Source organism: Ursus maritimus, unplaced genomic scaffold, assembly GCF_017311325.1.
Source record: "Ursus maritimus isolate PB19 unplaced genomic scaffold, ASM1731132v1 scaffold_1, whole genome shotgun sequence".
Classification (NCBI taxonomy): Eukaryota; Metazoa; Chordata; class Mammalia; order Carnivora; family Ursidae; genus Ursus; species Ursus maritimus.
Window position 1 is genome coordinate 63,877,386 of NW_024423343.1, and position 21,557 is coordinate 63,898,942.

At 36.2% G+C, this 21,557-nt stretch overlaps 1 protein-coding gene across 1 annotated transcript in view; it reads left to right on the forward strand.

The window, feature by feature from the left end:
- Nucleotides 1-403: 403 nt before the first annotated feature.
- TTC21B (tetratricopeptide repeat domain 21B) overlaps nucleotides 404-21,557 on the forward strand; it is a 73,045-nt gene continuing 51,891 nt past the window's right edge. Inside the window, exons 1-9 of the mRNA XM_040644320.1 lie at nucleotides 404-540; nucleotides 4,453-4,582; nucleotides 4,673-4,783; nucleotides 8,068-8,234; nucleotides 9,636-9,758; nucleotides 12,437-12,594; nucleotides 17,254-17,338; nucleotides 18,532-18,630; nucleotides 20,746-20,938. Coding sequence (XP_040500254.1) covers nucleotides 520-540; nucleotides 4,453-4,582; nucleotides 4,673-4,783; nucleotides 8,068-8,234; nucleotides 9,636-9,758; nucleotides 12,437-12,594; nucleotides 17,254-17,338; nucleotides 18,532-18,630; nucleotides 20,746-20,938 — 1,087 coding nt within the window. The 5' untranslated portion in view covers nucleotides 404-519. The remainder of the gene's footprint in view (nucleotides 541-4,452; nucleotides 4,583-4,672; nucleotides 4,784-8,067; nucleotides 8,235-9,635; nucleotides 9,759-12,436; nucleotides 12,595-17,253; nucleotides 17,339-18,531; nucleotides 18,631-20,745; nucleotides 20,939-21,557) is intronic.

Below are 21,557 nucleotides of genomic sequence, written 5' to 3' on the forward strand. Positions count from 1 at the left end.
AGTTAAAGCTTTTTCTCTGTGGTGGTCAGTCCTCCAAACAGCCGCATTGCGGAAACCGGCCTCTACACAAAACGGCAGAAAATGGTGTCTTTCTTTGTAGCCAGTGATGGGAAACAGTGCTCTTTTTCCTACTTCCTCCCCTATTTCCTTTATTCCCTCATTCCAAATACTCGGGCCCGCCCACCCGCTGTCCTCCTAGGGCCGTTCCCACTTCTGAAACCCCTTCGCCTTCCGCACCATCAGGTCGCTCCCCCTTTCCCACCCGCAGCCCTTCCTCCGGGTCCTCGCAGCGCCTCCTCCCCCGCAGCACCTCCTCCGCACAAATCCCGGCGTTGAGAGCCCGCCCCCTGCCGCCGGCAGCCAATGGCAGCGCGGCCCCGCCCCGCCCCGCCCCTCCCGCCGTGTCCCGGAGCGCGAGCGGGATTTGGGCCTGGGCTGCGGGGCCGGTAGCCCTTGGCTCTTCTGCTGGGCTGCGGCTAGCGGTCCTCCAGGAGGCCTAGACCCAGCCCGGTGGGAGCCATGGATTCGCAGGGGCTGAAGGTGAGCGGGCCGCGGGCCTGGACGCGAGCTGCCTTTGCGGGTGGCATGGGGCCGGGGAGCCTGGGGAGGGGCAGAATCCGCGAGAGCGTCGTTACCCTTCTGTGCTTTTGCTGCCCCAGTTCGCCAGGTGCCCCAGCGTGGCGTGTGGGCCTGTAGCCACATCACCTGGGCCACCTCCGTGGGCCCTGCTTTGAAATCTTGAGGTGCAGGGCAGCCCGCGCGCCAGGCTGCTAACGAATTGCCGTTAGGGTGCTTATCCCACCCCGTTTGTGGTGTTTACTTTTACTTTGTATCCCGTTGGCTCAGAAAGCTTGGTCAATGAGTAACACCTACTGCACCTCCCGGTGCGATCTTTAAGAACTTAATTAAGCTAGCAAGTGTCAGTAAACCGGTTGGACAGAAAGGAGCACGGAAAGATTACATGATAACAAAGACCTAGGCTTGGAAATGGAAGAGTCTTTATTTTGGGGTGATGGTCTTCCTTATCTGCCACTGATTCATCTATTAAGCAAATATTTTATGACGGACCACTTAAGTGATGATCTAAAAACAGGGGCATGAGGTTTGAGAATTAGGTTTCTTCGTAGGATGATAGTCTTCTCCGTTTGTTCACTATTTCACTCCTTAAGCGATGGAGGGCTCACTGTGTGTCCACTAGAACCTGGAATAGTGATGAGCGGAGCTGAACAGCCCCTTCCTTCACAGATTTTACAGTCTCATGCTGGACAAAAATTAAATTAACTCAATAAATACTTATTGAGCGCACGCTATTTTGCTGACACTATTCTAAGCCTGACGATAATAAACCCTGCAATACTAAAACTAAGAAAAATGTACAATGTTAGGTAGTGGTAAGTGGTAAGTGGATGAAGGACAGTTTGGCAGCGAGAGGGAGTGCTGGAAGGTCTTTTGCTTTTTTTTTTTTTTTGCCTGAGCTACATTATTTTCTGAAACCTTTCCCCATCTCCTTATTTTTTCCCCCATCATTTTAATTTATCCTTTCCACTACCACCCAGATGAACTCTTTAATAAAAACACTTTCATGCTAAAATACAGTTATGTGATTCCTCATTACTTAGACTAGAGGAGCAAATCCAAGTCCTTAATATGAGCCCCTGCTAGACCCCACCTTTCTCTCCAATCTCCTCGTCCTATAATCTGTGTCTTACTTAAGACTCTAAAACAGGGAATGGCAAAGTTTTCCTACAAAGGGTCAAATAGTACATTATCTTGGGTTTTCCAGGCCAGAGTGTCTCCATCATCTAACCTGTCATTTTGTAGCTTGAAAGCATTCATAGACATAATTAAATGAGCACAGCTCTGTTCCAATAAAACTTTACTTATGGGCACTGAAATTTGAATATCTTAAAATTTTCATGTATGAGTATTTTTTCTTTTGTTTTTTTTTTTTTCCCCTCAACTGTTTGAAAATGTACTAACCATTCTTAGTTTGCTGACCATACAAAGAGAGGCAGGAGGCCATAGTTCGCCAATCCCTCCTCTACAATATAGAATGACTTTCAGTCCTCTCCCTACCCCACCTCATCCCCACCCCATCCTTATGTATCATTGCTGATTTCTTTTTTTTTTTTTAGATTTTATTTATTTATTCGACAGAGATAGAGACAGCCAGCGAGAGAGGGAACACAAGCAGGGGGAGTGGGAGAGGAAGAAGCAGGCTCATAGCGGGGGAGCCTGATGTGGGGCTCGATCCCATAACGCCAGGATCACGCCCTGAGCCGAAGGCAGACGCTTAACTGCTGTGCCACCCAGGCGCCCCTCATTGCTGATTTCTTATGTCTGTTGTTGCAGTTGCCCTGACTGGCTAAGTCCTCTGTCTTCCTCAAGGTTCTCAAAGGGAAATAGTGTATGTGTAGAGGGAGAGTGAAGAGTTCATGAGTCAAGAGGCAGTTCTGAACTCCTCTCGAAGAATCTTTCCCTTAATTTTGTTCTTCCATCCTCCCACACGGCAACCTCATTCTTGGACATCCCTAAAGCACTTTATAAGCTCTTTTCTTGCTTCCATTTACCACATTGTATTTGTTAGTCTTTAGATTCTAGTCTCAGTTGGAGAATTTAAGCTTTTCTGGGTCAGGAACCATATCTTACTCATCTTCACATTCACAGCATCTAGCCCAGTGCCTGGCATTAGTAGGCAGTAAACGTTTGTTGGACTGAACAAACCAAGGAGTGATAAGGTATGGAGAGTAGGAAGTAGACTAGAGAAACAGTAGAGCCTTACTGACTAGTTAGAATCAGGGGAATTGGGCAAACTGGAATGAGGATGCCATGACTTGATTTTGGGCTTGGGTAGCAGGGGCAAATGGAAGGATGAATCTGGAGCTTAGATGAGAGGTCTTGGCTGGATACTGCATTTTTTATTTCATCAATGAATGGGGTTCAGAGGAACTTAATTTTTTTAGGAGTTTTACGGTATAATATTATAACTAATCCTTGCAATGATCTGTAAATAATTAACAGTGTTTTACAGATGAGCAAACTAAGGTGCTGTAAGATGAACCAGAAATTTAAAAACAGGTCTTTTCACCTTTAAATACATGTCCTTTTTATGATACCTTTCAGGAGGGTTACAAGTGCTTAAATGCTGAACAGGAAGTCCTTAGTTGTGGTAAAGGAAGAGGTCATCTGCGATCTTAGGGAAGGGCACTGGAGCAAAACTGCACTTTACTGAAGTGTGCTGTGGGGGGCACGGGAGCTAGAGAGCAGTAACCACAAGGAGGAAAGAGGAGGAAAAGTTATGGAGAATATTTGCCTAACTGCTCTAGAGAAGCAGGTGGACTGTAGCCCTCCAGAAACAGCAGATTGTAAAAACAGAGCAGTGTAGACACTCGTGTTTCAATTCTGTCAATTGCTGCTTCATCCTTATTTCTTGCCCCTGGTGTACCAGCTGCAGAGTCAGAGTAGCTGAGTAGGAGATGACCCACATTGGTTAAGGGAGGTGAATCAGGTGTATCACAGCGATCGTGAATCTGGCTTCCCTCTTTGATTAGGTTAGTAACTAAGGCTTACGTATGATCCTGAGAAAAAGGTGTAAAGCATAGACCCAATTAATCAGAACTTAGTAACTCCCTATATTAGTTTTCTGCCATGTAAATCTAAATAATACAGTTTTGAAATGAGTTTGAAGAGTTATTTCCATTGAAAAACAGTTTATTTAGAGCACTTGTTCTTATTTGTTGCAGGACTCAGAAAACAAGACAACATTTGACAATTGCTGAATTCAATTTGTCATTACTTTGTAATGCTATAAAAACAAAAGAGTTTTTTTTTTTTTTTTAAAGAATCCAGTGATCTGGCAATGGAAGGCTCTTATTATTCCTGTTTTTTGTCTGTTTTCCCATTTTCTAAAACCTTTAAGAAAATGTGGGCAAAGGAGAGGAAAGAGGAAAGTAGCCCAATTTCAGTATTGTTAACAAATAATTTAGAAAAAGAAGACTGAGGGGCGCCTGGGTGGCACAGCGGTTAAGCGTCTGCCTTCGGCTCAGGGCGTGATCCCGGCGTTCTGGGATCGAGTCCCACATCAGACTCCTCTGCTAGGAGCCTGCTTCTTCCTCTCCCACTCCCCCTGCTTGTGTTCCCTCTCTCGCTGGCTGTCTCTATCTCTGTCGAATAAATAAATAAAATCTTTAAAAAAAAAAAAAGAAAGAAAAAAGAAAAAGAAGACTGAAATTATTTAAAAACATTGAGTTTTTTCAAAAATTTTGTGTTTGTTGTGTTTTGCATTCCTTACTGTTAAGTGCTAGCCTTTAATAATATTTTCAGGAACTTGGAAGAAAAAAAAATCACATTACCTATTTTTAGATTATTCAAGATTTTAGATTAATATCTGTTTCTTACAGTGGGTCAGGACAGCAAAATCTCTTTTAACGTTTAGTACTTATTTCCTTTTAGACTTTGATTAATTACTATTGTCAAGAGAAATATTTCCATCATGTATTACTTACTGCCAGTGAAGGAGTTAAGAGGTATGGCAATGACCCAGTGTTCAGGTTTTATCATGCCTATGGTACATTAATGGAAGGTACGTGCTAATTATCAAACATGTTCCATATATTTTAAATTCCTGTTTTGTACTATGAACAATTTGTCACATTATAATTTTGATTTTCAGGTAAAACTCAAGAAGCTCTTCGTGAATTTGAGGCTATTAAAAATAAACAAGATGTGTCACTTTGCTCTCTAATTGCACTGATATATGCCCATAAAATGAGTCCTAATCCAGGTATAGTATTTAAGTATAATGCTTAGGACAATTTTTTCTACTCAATTCATTTTCATTTTTCTCAATTACCATTGCACTTAGTCTGATAATACTGTATTATAATTTTCTGTAGATACTGTTGTATTAATTTGTTTTATCTTCCTGACAAAGTTATAAATTTATCAATCACAAAAAAATGTGTCTTATGTCCCTTTCATATTCCTTTATCTTATGACAGAAGTTTCATTAATATCTAGGGATCACTTGAATTAATATCAAGTTGAATGTTTATTAGCAATTATTAAGCAGAGGACAGCCCAAAAGAGGTATATACATAAATGGCTCTGCGTCAGCCAACTCTATAGCTTGTTATGTGCAAATCAGAGCTACATGCAGTTTATCTCTTCTGCTGTATGTTAAGCTTCTTAAAGGCCTGTACACATCCCCACAGAATTGCTAGCTCTTGGAAGATACTCAGTAAATTTTTACCCAGTGGTAGGTTGGGAAATATAGGTAGATTGTAGAGAGAATTTTGTGCATCAACCAGCAATTAAAATTGTGTGACCTGTCAATATATGGTGGGTCTTAATGGTGGAAGCATAATATCATAATTATAGATAATAAAGAGGAAATAGTACTGTATTTTATATACATTCAGTAACAGCTAATAACATTATAAATATAGATCATGTTTCAAATAATTAGACAATAATCAGATGTCACAGAATGTTTTAATATTAGGAGATTTCTTTCCTAAGCAAAGTATCACATACCTCTTTCACCCCACATGCACTTGCTCAGATCAACAAAAAGCTATTTAGAACATTGATATGTTTAACAACTAAACAAATCTAATGATGAGGTGCTTACTTTCTGCAAGGGACTATGTCAAATATAGTTAGAGAATACAAAAGAATTGTAAAAAGTGATCCCTGACATCAAGTTTGTAGTCTAGTGAAGAAAAGAAAATGTAAAACCCACAAAGGTTAAATTCTAATGTTACTATTAAATAAAATTGTGAGAAAACAAATGAGTCCATAATTAACTGAAAATGATATGTACTATTAATCCATAGGAGAAGGCTGTGGAGGTTTTGTGGAAGATGAGGACTTAATCTGGTCTTTGAAGAACAAGTAGGATTTGAATATAAAGCATATTTGTTAGACAGGCTAAATCGATGGGCAAATATATGGAAGTGGTTCAGGATTAGGTTCTTGTATGGGTCTCGTGCCAGCAGGAGTGTGTTAAGTGGAGCAGAGAATTTGCATAGAGAGATATAGCCAGTAAATCTAAAAAAAAAAAAATAGTACAAAATATTTTCCTCTTAGAATCAAGTTTTCATTAAATTAGTTATTTTCAAGGGTGTTGGTTCTGTTGGGAAATGTGATTTCCAGGACACTAAAAAGATGGAGGCAGAAATACTGTTTAGAAACACCTGAGTACTGACTCTACTTTCTACCGTAGCTGATTCTGAGTGGGCTTAAGCTCAGGAGGGACCCAGATGTCCATCAGTATTGTCTAGGAAGGCCCTCGACTGTTCATGTTCCTTCTTCCTAATGCTGACGTAAGCCCTGATTATAAAAGGACTGTCGTGCATTAAGAACTTGAGCTGATATCTGGTAAGAGCCAGCTTTGTGCAAGTGGTGTCACAGCTAACAGTGCCCCACTTGGGACTTGATGAACATCTGGCAGAAAAGTACAAATCCCGCCCCTGCCCTGATGAGTTCTCTTTCTATATCATAACTACTTAATGAAAATTTATGAAGGTGTTCAAGTGGGTGTGTTGGAGGGTCTTCTTGCCAAGAAACCGGTAGCCTTCCAGAAATAATTTTGTTTCATGAACTCATAAAGTTGTTCCTTGGTGGTTCCACATGTAAGTTTACATTGGTACCATTAGAGATAAAAGGAAGAGATAGTTCCGTTTTCTGGATGGCCATTTCCAGAAAGGTAGTTGGTTAGAATCACAGCCTACAACTTTGACATTTCTTGTAGCTTACCGCGTAGCTGATCCATATTCTGATTCAATTCAGGATTTGGATTGACACTGGTGTCCTAAGCACACATGTAATAGATTTAATGGTTACAGTTATTAGAGGTAGACCATCTTTTTAAGGGAGCCGCCGAGCAGTCGGTATTAAACCATGTAAATAACAGCCAGGAATGTTTACATATTTTAGAATTGTATTAGAGAGTTGGGTAATTTGAGTGCTAGTCTTGGCTTTGCCCTAATAATTTTAGAATGATTACTTATTTTTTCAAGTCTTTATTTAGCCTTTTGATCTTGAGAATGACATAAACAACTGTAGTATACATTACAGTGGTCATTAACCACATGTGGCTGCTGAGTACTTGAAATGTATCTAGTTTGAAAAACTGAATTTTAAGTTAAACTTCTAATTAAATTTAAATTTAAAACTGATACTTGATTCAATTATTTGAAAAGTTATGTTTGGAACAGTGAATATATGAATCTGCTGTTTTCGGTTATAAATTTTATGGAATCTAAGTACAAATCAAGTATTTTTTTATTAAAGATTTTTTTTATTATTGAGAGAGAGAGAGAGAGCATGAGCAGGACGGGAAGGAGGGGCAGAGAGAGAGAGAAGCAGACTCCCTGCTGAGTGGGGTGCCTGACATAGGGCTCGATCCTAGGACCCTGAGATCATAAGCAGAGCTGAAGGCAGATGCTTAATGGACCAAGCCACCCAGGCACTCCAAATCGAGTATTCTTTTTTTTTTTTAATTTTTTTTAAAGATTTTATTTATTTATTTGACAGACAGAGAGACAGCCAGCGAGAGAGGGAACACAAGCAGGGGGAATGGGAGAGGAAGAAGCAGGCTTCCAGCGGAGGAGCCTGATGTGGGGCTCGATCCCAGAATGCTGGGATCACGCCCTGAGCCGAGGGCAGACACTTAACGACTGCGCCACCCATGCGCCCCCAAATCGAGTATTCTTGAAGAAAATTTAGCATGATAATTGAAATATACTTTGTATAAGACACATATCAGATTTTAAAACTTTAATAATAAAAGTAGTATCTCAATTTTCATGTCAATTTTGTGTTGGAATGATAACTCAGATATATTAGGTTAAATAAAATATATTATTGAAATCAATTTTACTTGTTTCTTTTTACTTCTTTGGTGGCTAGGAAATCTTAAATTACAAACACAGCTTGTATTTTATTTCTATTACACAGTGGTGCTATAGAGAGAAGAACTATATTCTGTGCTCCGTTAATTGACCCCTTATGAACACTTGATCTAGAATTTAATTTTCATTTAATGCCTTTTTGCCCTCCTAGATAGAGAAGCTATTCTGGAATCAGATGCCAGAGTGAAGGAGCAACGTAAAGGAGCTGGGCCGAAAGCTTTGTACCATGCAGGCTTGTTTCTATGGCATGTTGGCCGTCATGACAAGGCGAGAGAATATATTGACAGAATGATCAAAATGTCAAATGGCAGTAAAGAGGTAGCTGGGTTTCTTATTTTGAAACAGATACATTTCTAAGAGAAGCTTATATTTTCAGTAGTATTCCTTGTTATTCTACTCTATTCTCATTTTAGAAATAGCAACTTTATTTTAATATTTTATTATTTTGTAAAATTGTGGTTGTCTAAGGTTGTTTATTTTTATGCTGTTTATTAACTCTTGAAAAGATCTGTCCCTGGTTCCTTTCCTCCCTTATCTCTTTCCTTTCCTCTCACTTTCCTTATTGAACTCTAGAGTCAAGGCACCGATATTTGCACTGTTAACAATACAAAGATCAGGAATAAATGAACTTTATTTACGTGGATGGATCAGTCTAGTAGTGTCGTAGAGCACATACCCCGCTGATATTATGAGAACATTTATATGTGGTACGAGAGACATGTGATTAAAGTATAAAATAATAGTTAACAGTTATTGCTTACCTACTTTGTGCGAGGCACTATTCTAAGGATTTAAGGAGAGATTGTGTCTATAAATGTTAGGAGATGAGGAAGAATTTCTTGAAGGAAGTAGCATTTGAGCTGAAACCTGAAAGATGAATACAGTTTCCAAATGCAAAGTTGATGGAAAAGGGAAGCAGATACTCCCAAGGTGGGAAATAATAAATGGAAATAAGAAAAACAAGGCAATGTGCTTGTTCTGGGTACAGTGAAGCTCACATTTAACAGAAACACTGGGTGCATAGTTAAAAAGGGTGGGAAAAAAAGCTTAGAGAGGTGGATTGGGCCTTGACAGATAAGTACACATCTTTATATCTAATTTGATAGGCATGGAGAGGTCATTGAGTTTTTTAATCATGGCAGTGGTATTATTAGAGTGCAAATTCACAAATCTGATTTAATGATGGTTTATAGGATGAACTTGCATGGGGAGAAACTAGAGTGCAGCCCCCAAAATGGTAGTACATGCTTTCTGGCAGAAGGTTTTGAGAGCCTACACTAAAATATTGTACCATGGGTATGAATTTGAGAATTGCTAAATACGCACAAGTCCTGTCAACTGATTATAAATGGCAAGGGCAAGATTTTGAGGTGTCAGATATCAAGGATGTCTCTCTGAGGTCTTCAGCCTGGACAGTTCAGAGACTGGTTAACATGAACAGAGAATGTTGGGATGAGAAGGTAATCTTGGAGGGGTAATATATTTCGTTCTAGACATGCTGTGTTTCCATTTCTGGTGAAACAGTGAGCTGGAGATAGGCTGGAAAGGGTTTGAAAACAGTTTTACTGAACACTGTTTTATTATTCATAACATTTTTTGACAGAGGGATTTTTTTGTTACTAATCACAAAAAAGGACATTAAGTTTACCTCTTTCATCAACATTTATTTCTTTCATTTCCAACAAAATGGAAGTATGATTAGAATTTTTCATTCTACAGGGACAGGTTTTGAGAGCATGGCTTGATATCACAAGAGGAAAAGAACCTTATACTAAAAAAGCACTGAGATATTTTGAAGAGGGATTACAAGATGGAAATGATATTTTTGCTCTGTTGGGTAAGGTGAGTTGGAGTTAGGGTAAATAAATCATGTTTTAAAATTTTTTCGTAATATTTGAAACCCAACAAAACCGATTAGCTCAAGAGAGATAATAATTGTCATGTTACTTTTATCAGCTCTCAATTATAGGAGGTACTTGGATTTTATTTGTATAGGACAGTGAACAACAAACTAGAGAAATGTCTTCCCTACCAAATTCCTGAATCTTGATTGGTTTTAATTGCTTTTGTTGTTGGTGGTGATTCCTACATTATTTACTCACTAAACATTTATAGTTTGTCTAATATGTGCAAGGTATCACTCTAGATACCAGGGATACCCTGAAGCAAAATAAAATTTCTTGCTTTTATGGAACTTACACTCTATTTTTGGAGACAGACAATAAAATAAGTAAGTAAATTATGTAGTGTATTAGAAGGTGATAAGTGCAATGGAAAAATAAATAAATCAGGTAAAGGGGGAAATACAGAGCTGGGTTATGAATTTGTAGGTTTAAATGATATGGTCAGAGAAAGTGACATATGAACAAAGACTTATACAGTAGGTGGGAGTTGAAGCTCTGTGGGCTCCTGCGGGAAAGTATTACAAATAGAGGGGATAACAAGTTGAAATACCTTAAGGCATGCAGGGCATTGCTGGGAGGCCAGGAGATGAAAGTGGAATGAGCAAAGCGGAGGGTAGAAGTGGAGGCTACAGGAAAAGAAGGTGGGTGTGGAGTGATTGAGGAAAGGCAGGGCTGATTGTATAAAGCCTTTGGCTTTTAATTTGAACCAGATAGATAGGCAGCCAATGAAAAGAGAAACACTATGACCTGCCTTACATTGTGAAGGATGAGCACGTAATTGGCAGTCATTAGAAATCATTGGTGGATAGAAATGTATATAATTCGGGCCCTTTCTTCAGTTCCATTGATGCCTTCAGAACGCCTTAAAATTTTTCAAATATTTGATTTAGCAACAGAAAATTAAATTTATATGTTAGGAAAACAGCTTGTTAGATAAGCAGTAATTTGGGGGGATGAAAAAGGAGAGGATTATTAGTGTCTTGGCTGTTGTTACTGTCCCCTCATCACTCTTGTCTGTTGCTGTGGCTTGTTCAGATATTCGCCTCTGGTACAACTAGCATTCCAGCTGATTGGAGTCAAGTTTTACCTAATGGCACTCCCAGAGGAATTGAGTATGTATCAAGGTTTTAAAAAGTTTTTCTTGATCATTTCTCCTCCGCCCTATTCCTTAGAGAAAAGCTAGTTGATAATCTCCTAAGGTTGGGGCTATTTCAGGTGTTAATATAGTTTAGGAGGGATTTACCTTTTTCCTCCGATACTTAAGACTGGCTTAAATTCTATTTCTGATACAACCCATCCCAATTATGTATTTGTTTTTCAATTAATTCAATAGAGGATGTTTGCATTAGCCTAATTCCAACTTGGAATGATGTGAACCAAACACATAGCAAACTTAGTTTCATTTAATATGTGTGTGGCATCACGTGGGAGGTGACGGCCTAAGGAAGTAATAGATATGTGGTCTTTTAACATGATTTTCTTTTTGTACGTTAGCAGCTATTTAGGCAGATTCTAAAGAATTTATATGTAATTTGAAAAAATTCTCTGCATTAATCTTTCTCAGCTATTCAGAAATTTTAATAATAATTTATTTTGACATAGTGACATCTTTAGATGGTTCTCAGGCTTTCCTTTAATTATATGGGAATATAATTATACGAGAATATACATGAAAATACAGTCTCAAACCAATTTTAGGATTATATTGCATCTTTTGAGACTGAATGCTCATTTTGAACTGAGATATATTCCAGGACTAAATTTATTCCTAAAGGAGATCTCGAAGCAAATTTTTAAAAATCTGGTATGTGATAAATATGCCTCATATCTTTTCTTAAAGCACTAACACTGTAGCTTTATTTTTTCTGACTATGAAAGTAATACATAGACATTGTAAAAAATACAATTCAGTAATATCTGAATTAAGAGTAAATATCACCATTAGAGATAACCAGTTAAACTATTGTACTATAAATGACATCTCTTCATGTCAGTAAATATGGATCTACAAATCCACATAGCCACCTGAAATTTGATTAAATAGATAGGCTATAATTTAATCCTGTACGGACATATTGGATTATTTTTATTTTTTCCATTATATATATTAGAAATCTGCCATAAGTATAATCTATATTTTTTGTGGTCTTATTCAATTATTTCCTTAAGATGCTTCCTAGAATTGAAAATGTTGAGCTAGAAGGAGTTGTTTGAACTTTATTTTGCTTATTCTTTAAAGTCTTATCTTCTTTAGCCTGAAAGTAATTTTTAAAAAAAAAAGATACAGAATCTCTTCATTTTAGATGCTATTTGCAAATATCCTGGAAATATTTTATTCTAAAAGATAGTTTTCCTGTTCTAATTATTTAAATTAGGCTTTTTTATACCTTACATAAAGTATTTTTGTTGTTCTACGATGTTTTAAATTTTTTGTTTTGTTAAAAACTTGTTTTGTATTTCTCATTATAAAAATGATAACTGTTCCTTACAGAAAAGTCAGAAAACAAAAAATAGAAAATGTTAAACACTAGTATTCTACTTATTCCAGGATAACTGTTGTGAGAACCTCAGTATATATGATCATAGTTTTGATGTTACGTTTTTTTCTTCCGTTAGGCACAATGCCTTGAGATGCGCCAGAATTATTCGGGTGCTCTGGAGACTGTGAACCAGATAATAGTGAACTTTCCAAGTTTCCTTCCTGCTTTTGTAAAGAAAATGAAACTACAACTTGCCTTACAGGATTGGGACCAGACCGTTGAAACAGCACAGAGGTTAAGTAAAAAAAGATAATATAATTACCTTTGGATCTGGTTATAATTTCCAGAAAAAAAAAAAATCTGTGTTTTTTTTAATCATATTTTAAATTTGATTTTTTCAAACAATATAGAATTGAAGAACTTAACATTGCATTGTTTTTAAAAACTGAATTTATTGATTTACATAAATATCTGAATAGCTGTTCTAAGACACTCTTTTATGCCCTTGTGAAGCTTATATTCAAATGAGAGGAAGCAGATAATAAGCAGAAGAAATAAGAGGGTATGGAGTGTGTTAGAGAGTTATTAAGTGCTATGGAGAAAAGATAAAGCGGGAAAGTGAAGTAGGGAGTGGGGGGGAGAGGGGTTCAATCTTATGGGATGGCCAGGGAAGGCCTCAGTGAGCAGATGGCATTTGAACTAAGGGAGAAAGCCGTGCAGATATCTGGAAGAAGGCTTTGCAGAAGGAGGGAAAAGCAAGTGTGAAGACCTTGAGGCAAAAGTTTGTGTCATATTTTTAAGGAGTGGGAGGGGATAAAATGACTGGACAGTGAAGTCCCAGCAGAAGGTGGAGCAGGGGAGCCAGGATGTGAATGGTCTTGGTCATCTTAAGGACTTGGATTTTTCTTCTGAAATGTGAAGTCATTGGAGGATTCCTTTTCTCCTTCCACCCCTCCTCATTTTCCTTCTTTCTCCCTCCACCTGCCTCCCACTTCTCCCAACTCTTTTTTTTGGTGTACAAGTTAAAGAAACCAGTTTTTTATCCTGTAGGTTTTCCATAAGAATTTTATTGATTGCATGCCATATGCTGTATAACTTGTTGCTATCCTCTGAATTTCCTATAAATAGGTACTGGATATAGAGGCTTGGTTACATTCATGTTTTATTTATTTAATTTATTTATTTTGCAATGACTTCGTAAGTGGTGATGTGTTCTTTCATCTAAGAGACATAATCTTTGCTTGACTTTTTGTGGTATCAGCAGATTTATTTATGTTTTTTTTTTGAGAGAGGTAGGAGAGGCAAGGGCAGAGGGAGAGAGAGAATCCCAAGCAGGCTCCACACCTGATGTGGAGCTTGATCTCACAGCCCCGAGACCATGACCTGAGCTAAAATCAAGAACTGGACATTAACTGACTGAGTCAGCCGGGTGCCCCATTAGCAGAAATTTGTGCTCAGTACCTGGGTGTTGTCGGATTACGATATGATTATATCATTCTTTCTTCATTTCTTAGCTGGAGTACTATTAAAAAAAAAAAAACCTCATCTACTGGTGGTTATCTGGTGTTATAGTTTATATAAGAAAAATCGGACAAATGCTTGAGTCTTTTATTTCTGGGTTTCAAGAAACCAAAAAAATTTTAAAAATTCCCTGGCATCCTGCAATGGTGACTGATTAGTAGTTTGGATTTGTTTATATGACATGGATTAAACTTGTGTGTTTCTAACCATTTTGGTTATTATGATTGCTCAAATTGTCTCATCTTTGACTGTTAGGAGCCTCTTCAAGTTAGTTCTTAGGTCCTTTTCATATGATCCCAGTAGTTTTTGATAGTTTCCTTGCTATTTGGTGTATAGCAAGATATACTAGGGTCATTTTGTGTTCGTACTGCCCCAAACAGGTATTAGCCATTGTGGAATGCAATCTAATCCCTTTTAGTGGGAAATGATATTTGGAGGCCACAGTTTGGACATTAGTAACTCTTTGATGTTTATATTTTTCTAGATTTCTAGGCACTGTGTGTGAGTGAGAGGGTACCAATATAATATGTCAAAAGTATATTTGAGGTGGGGGCGCCTGGGTGGCACAGCGGTTAAGCGTCTGCCTTCAGCTCAGGGCGTGATCCCGGCGTTATGGGATCGAGCCCCACATCAGGCTCTTCCACTATGAGCCTGCTTCTTCCTCTCCCACTCCCCCTGCTTGTGTTCCCTCTCTCGCTGGCTATCTCTATCTCTGTCGAATAAATAAATAAAATCTTTAAAAAAAAAAAGAAAAAGTATATTTGAGGGGATATGTGTAAAAAATAGACTTGTTATATAGTTTTTAAACTTGATTTTTCTTTTTTTTTTTAAAGATTTATTTGAGAGAGAGAGGGAGAGAGAATACACACGCATGGTGGGGAGGTACAGAGGGAGAGAGAAACTCAAGCACACTCAGTGCTGAGCATGGAGCCCAGTGCAGGGCTTGATCTCACGACCCTGAAATCACTACCTGAGCTGAAACCAAGAGTGTGTCACTGAGGTGCCCCTAAACTTGATTTTTCTTTAACTTAGTATTTTGTGCATATTCTTTTATATCCATTCACACAGATATACATAATTCTTTTTTAGTAATCAAAACATCTATAAACAAACTTTTTCTCATCGATAGACATTTAGGCCTATACACACACAAACACACACACCCCTTTATACACATATAGGTGTATTTCTGGAGGATGGTTTCCCAAATGAAGAATTACTGAGTTAAAGGGAATCATATTTGTTAGGGTAGGCTAAGATCCTATTAAAAAATAGATCTAAACACTTAGAATTTTTCTTGTGATATGTAACTGTTTTGAGTGGGTCTAACTCTTGGTCAGGCAGCCTTCTTCCACACCTTCCTTAAGGGACCTAGTCCCTTTCAGTCTTGGAACTCTGCCTTGTCCTAAAACCTCATGATATTGGTATCCAGAAAGAGAGGGCATAGGAGTCATTCCACTTTTCTTAAAAGCCCAAGCCCAGAAGTGGCATATGTTGCTTTGTCTCCCATAGGCCACGTCTAATTGCAAAGGTGGCAGGAACATGTAGGCTAGTTGTGTGCCCAAGCAAACGAGGAGAGGGTGGATTCGAGGAGACGGATTGGTCTCTGCCTCGCGCATGCACGTGTGAAATTTTGGAAGGCACTACCAAATTGTTCTCCTCAGAAGTTATATTATTTTGTACTCCCATCACTAGTCTGTGGAATGCCCCCTCTCCCATCCTTATCATTTCTGGCTATTATCGGTGTGGTGTTTTTCGTTTTTGTGTTTAACAATCAGAATAAAAGTGGTAGAATCGGGTAGAATAAAATCATTTTTATTTTCATTTCTTCGAGTATGTTGAGAATGAGCATCTTTTTAATACTAAAAGCTGTTTTTTCCCCGTGTATACTGACGGGTACTTTTCTTTTTTTTTTTTTAAACTGGGCCTATTCTTTCCTATATTTCTAATGGATTTTTATATTTTGGGGGGCAAGTTCTCCATCATTTGTCTTTTTCGATAGTTTTCTTGGCTCTTCTCTTGTAATTGACTGTCAGAATTAACTTATCAAGTTAAAAAAAAAAAACCTTATAAGATTTTGGTTTGAATTGCATTAAATCTACAGATTATTTGGGGAAAAAAATTTTTTAACCAAAAATGAGTATTATCATACGGCAGCTCTTGCAGCATAGCAAACAACTACAGATCTCAGGGCATATGATGAGAAGCACTCGTTTCTCACTTTGGTAGGGATCATCTGACCTCGACCAGGCTTGTTGGTGGTCTGCTTCAAATTTTAGATCCAGCTGGCTGGGTGTAGCACCTCATTGCAGTTTGGTCTCTGGTCAGCTCTAAGAGTGTTCTTCTCTGGGCTCAAGCCAGAGAGCAGCTGCTACGCAGAGGAAGCTCTTCTCATGGTGATGGCAGAGACGCAAGGGGACAGGCAGAAATATTCAATGCCTCTGAAACTTCGGGGTGGCACACTGCCATTCCTATTCACATTACATTGACCAATATAAGGAAAATGTCCAAGTCTGTAGCCAAGAAGCAGTAAAGTACATATCAGCGTTTATGGGAGGAACTGCTCACTTTCATGGCGGAAAGCATGTATTAATGGAAATGGTGAAGATTGAAGCTAGTAATTCAGTGTACCACACCATTCATGATAAGAAACTTAGTGTGTTAGTTACCCCATTTGTTCACTTTCTTTTTCAAATGTCCTTGAATAAAGTTTAGGAGTTTATATAGCTTTTGCATATTTTTTACTGTTTATTGCCTTTTTTGGGAAAGGGGAGTGGTTTCTATTACTAATATGATATTTTTTCATAATATTTTCTCATTTGTTTTTATCACATAGGAATCTGTTTTAATGTTGTGAATTACAGTAACAGATTTTTAAATGTTTAACCCATCTTTTCATTCATGAAATTCTTGTAATAAATCTTCCTGGTCAAGGTGAATTATTCTTTTTTTTTTTTTTTTTTTTTTTTTTGAAAGGGAGAATGGTGGGTGGAGGGAGAGAGAGAACCTTAAGCAGGCACTACACCCTACTCAGAGCCTGATGTGGGGCTTGATCTCACAACCTTGAGATCATGACCTGAGCCAAAATCAAGAAGCAAACACTTAACCAACTGAGCCTCCAGGTGCCCCAAATTATTCTTTTAATATACTTTTGGATATGGTTAACTAATACTTTATTTAGGATTGCTGAAGAATTTAAAGAGACTGATAAAATCTATTCATATCTTTTTTAAACATATTAAAGATTAAGATTCAAAGATTTTTTTAGCTTAAATAATGAGATTGATTTTCATAAAGGATATATTATTTTACTAATTAAAATTCTTCTTTAGACAGTGGAATAGTCAGACCAGCAAACCGCCTTTTCAAACCCTCAAATAAAAGAAAGCACATTAAGTTTATTTCAACATTAAGTGAAATGTTTTTCTGCAGGTTAATACTTCAAGATAATCAAAATGTGGAAGCACTAAGAATCCTGGCTCTTTACTATTTATGTAGGGAGGGGGACATAGAGAAGGTAAGTTTTATTATACTAAAGTTTCCTGTATTAAAAAATATGTCGTTACATACACATATGCCTGTACATTAGAGCCTTGAAGAGCTCTTTCAGAATGTATGCCATGGTAGTTTTTACTTGATTCCTAGAAATACACTTTTAACACAGTGTTGAGCTTCTTATATCAACTAATAAAGCAAAAGTACTGAATAGTTAAAATATGTTGAAAATTCCTTAAACTGTTAATTACAGTATATGTGGTTTTCTACATAAAACTCGCATATAGTAATATGCATGATTAATGTAACTGGTGATGCTAGGTATGGAAGAATATATATGCAAAATATAATTCTTAGGTTTTTTTTTACAGTTTAACTAAGTTTGCATAATTTAAATGGGCTTAGGATGACATCCTATTGGACCTTATAATTAGATTATGTTTCTCTAGTAATGAGCACATTGATTATGTACTGGGTTAGAGAATGCCAAAATCTAGTCTGAAGCAAATAGTATTATAGCAAGTAGTAGATTTGAATTGTGTTTAGTCTGGTTAAATTGTTAAATGTGACAGCAACTAATAAGTTCTTCAGTAAATACCAGAGGAATTTTACTAGGGGCAACTCTTCAGTAAATTTTCCAGGTATTGAAATTACTTATAGTATATTAATGATTTTTCTGTTCTAGAGAATATTTTAAGTATAAGCCAGACTATATAGGTAATCCAAAATCCGATGTCATGTAATATTAATGTTCATAATTGTATGTTATTATTCATATCTCATGTGTGTCATGAACTAATCATTAGAGACGGAGCTTGGCATATATAATTAATTGAACATTATGGGTATCTTTACCCACCCAGAGGTTCCACTCGATAACAAATATTTTAAAAACACATTTTTTTTAAGTTTTATTCATTTGTCATTTCCATACCCAATGAGGGACTCAAACTCATGACCCTGAGGTCAAGAGTTGCATGCTGTCTAACTGAGCCAGCCAGGGACCCCTAAAGAACATGTTTTAAAACTCAATTCTTTATTCATAATTCTTGAGCTTTTTAAAAGAACTTTTAATACATTTCACAACATAGAAGATTTCACTCGACGAAAGGGAATTTGTAAAGGCAAAGATTTTTTTAATGTTTATTAGTGTATATGTTATGTATTCTTTTTTTCTTAGTTTATTTTAAAGTTATCCTGATACTTTTGTTTTAGGCTGCCACCAAGCTGGAAAACTTAGAGAATGCATTGGATGCCATGGAACCACAGAACGCTCAACTTTTTTATAAGATCACAGTAGCCTTCAGCAGAACTGTAAGAGCGCCTGCTATGGAACAGAGCTCTGTTATCTGTGGCTGGGAATATAAAATAAGTCACAAAGGTTGAGGCATCAAAGAGCATATGGCCTAGAATGAAAATGCTATATGTATATAAATATGTGATACACTCCTAAAAAAGTCTGTTCAGAGGAGATATGATTTCCAACCGTAAGAAGGCATCATGGACGCTTCATGGAAGTAGCCCTTGTGGAGCCTTTAAGGATAGGGAAGTGGGAAATTCCAAAGGCAGTGGGAAGTCATTTATTAATCAGAGCATAGGATTTATAACTAGGGTTATTCTTTATTTTGTTTTTTGAAACTACAGTTGACCCTTGAACAACACAGGTTTGAACTGAGTCCACTTAATGCTGATGTGTTCGGTCAATACAGTATTGTAAATGTATTTTCCTTATAATTTTCTTTTCTCTCACTTTATTGCAAGAATATATAACATACAAAATATGTGTTAATAGACTGTTACGTTATCAGGAAGGTGTGGTCAGTAGTAGGCTATTAATAGTTACGTGTTTGGGAAATCAAAAATTATATGCAGATTTTCAGCTGTGTGGGAGAGGCAGGGGAGAGCGTGGGTGACAGCACACTCACCCCTGCGTTATTCAAGGGTCAATTGTATTTGAAAAACAGTTTTGACATGGGTAAGAGACAATTTTGGGGGGGAAATGGCTGGGATCTTTTTTTTTTTTTAAGAATAGTAAAGAACTATTTTTATTACAACATCCACTAAGAAGAAGATAATCAGGAATGGAATAGAAAAATACTGCAGAATCTCAAAATCAATACAAGGAATGAGAGGATTGAGAAGTTCTTAATTAAACTAGGGAAAAAAAACAAGGAAAAAGGTATACACAAGTAGGTGAAATACTAGATAAAAAAATTGAAAGAAAAATCAAGGATCTTAATTATTAAAAGACATGAAGAAACTTTATTCTTTTGTTAAAAAACAGATTGTCAGGTTGTATGAAATTTAAAGGGAAAAAAATCTGTGCTATTACAAGTTAAGAAAGATACTTACCTTTTTTATTTACTTTATTGCCAGATAATTTATTTTGATTAGTTTTTAAATAAGCTTACAAAAATTCAAGCAGTTTAGTATTTTATTCTTAAAAGTTATTATGTTAGAACATTACATACTTACTTTAGCAGAGTTTCCATTTCTTGAAATATTTTTGAAGCTTTTTTAACAAAGATTCTAACGCATGATCTTTTAAAACATTCTCCCTGGTGGCATACCTTCTCCTTAAAGGGAAAGCAAATCCTTGTCCTAAGTTTTGATTATATATATTATAATATATATATTATAATATAGATTATATATTATAATATAATATATTATTTATTATATACATTATATAATTATATAATTATATTTATATATAATTATAATATATATTATGTATAATTATATAATATATATTATAAAAATAATTATAAAATATAATTATATATAATTACAATATAATGTAATATAGATTATATATAATTATATATATTATTTTATATTTATATATTTATATAAATTTATATATTTATTTATATATAAAATTTATATATTTATATTCTATTTATATATTATATATTTATATTTATATTATATAATATTATATAATATTATATATAATAATTATATATATAATCTATATTACCTTAAAGTAACAGTTTTCTTATCAAATTTATAAAACAATCATGAGACAGTTTTAAAAAGTTTGCAAAGTAGAAGAAGTTCTAAAAAATATACTTGTATAGCAACATCATTAGAGTATACTTTCTAAGAAGCTGTTGTTTAAAATAGCTCATTAGGATTTTAAGTTCTACTTGGATATAAACTCTTGTACTGTCTGGATAGTAAATAGAGAAGTTTTATTTTTCTTTGATTATTAAATACTTTTTTTTAATTTTATTTATGAAGTACAAATAATTTGTATCTTTGTATTCTATTTCTGTGAATTTTATTTTCTTTGATTTTTAAATACTTTTTTTTTCCATTCTATTTCTATGAAGTACAAATAATTTGTATCTTAGGAAAAAATAATCCTTCCAGCTGAGTAGAAATGTTTGACTTTCTAGTCTAAAATTTCTTTGTTCTTTTTAGTGTGGGCGAAGTCAACTCATTCTTCAAAAAATTCAGACATTACTAGAAAGAGCTTTTAGTTTAACCCCTCAGCAATCAGAAATTGCTACAGAACTTGGATACCAAATGATTCTACAAGGAAAAGTTAAAGAGGCATTGAAGTGGTATAAGACCGCCATGACACTTGACGAAACTAGTGTCCCTGCACTAATTGGTATGACAGCTGTTTCTACATGTTCCTCAGACAGATGCAAGTGATACTTCCTTTTTTAATACCTTCTGTTAAAGAAGAAAAAAATGTATGTTGTGGTTTTCTAAAATTAAACTGTCCTCCGTTATCTACAATAGAAAAAAAAACCATAAATCTTTAAAAATGAAGTTTTTATTTCTTTTTTTTTTTTAAGATTTTTTATTTATTTATTTGACAGAGAGAGACAGCAAGAGAGGGAACACAAGCAAGGGGAATGGGAGAGGGAGAATCGGACTTCCCGCCAAGCAGGGAGCCCGATGCAGGGCTTGATCCCAGGATTCTGGGATCATGACCTAAGCTGAAGGCAGACGCTTAATGGCTGAGCCACCCAGGCACCCCTGAAGTTTTTATTTCTTAAATAATATCTTGAGAGAATAGATTTTGATGAGGTAGTTCCTATAAATTCTGAATTTCTTAGTAACTGATTTTATTTGGGTACAAAGCTGCCCATTTTCTTTTCTTTTTCCTTTTTTTAAAAAAAAATCTGAAGTAGTATTTCTTTAGTGTATTATACTTTATTATAATGTATTAATACTTTAATATATTGTGGAGGGGAAATCGGTTTTATTAACGTTTGTGTTAG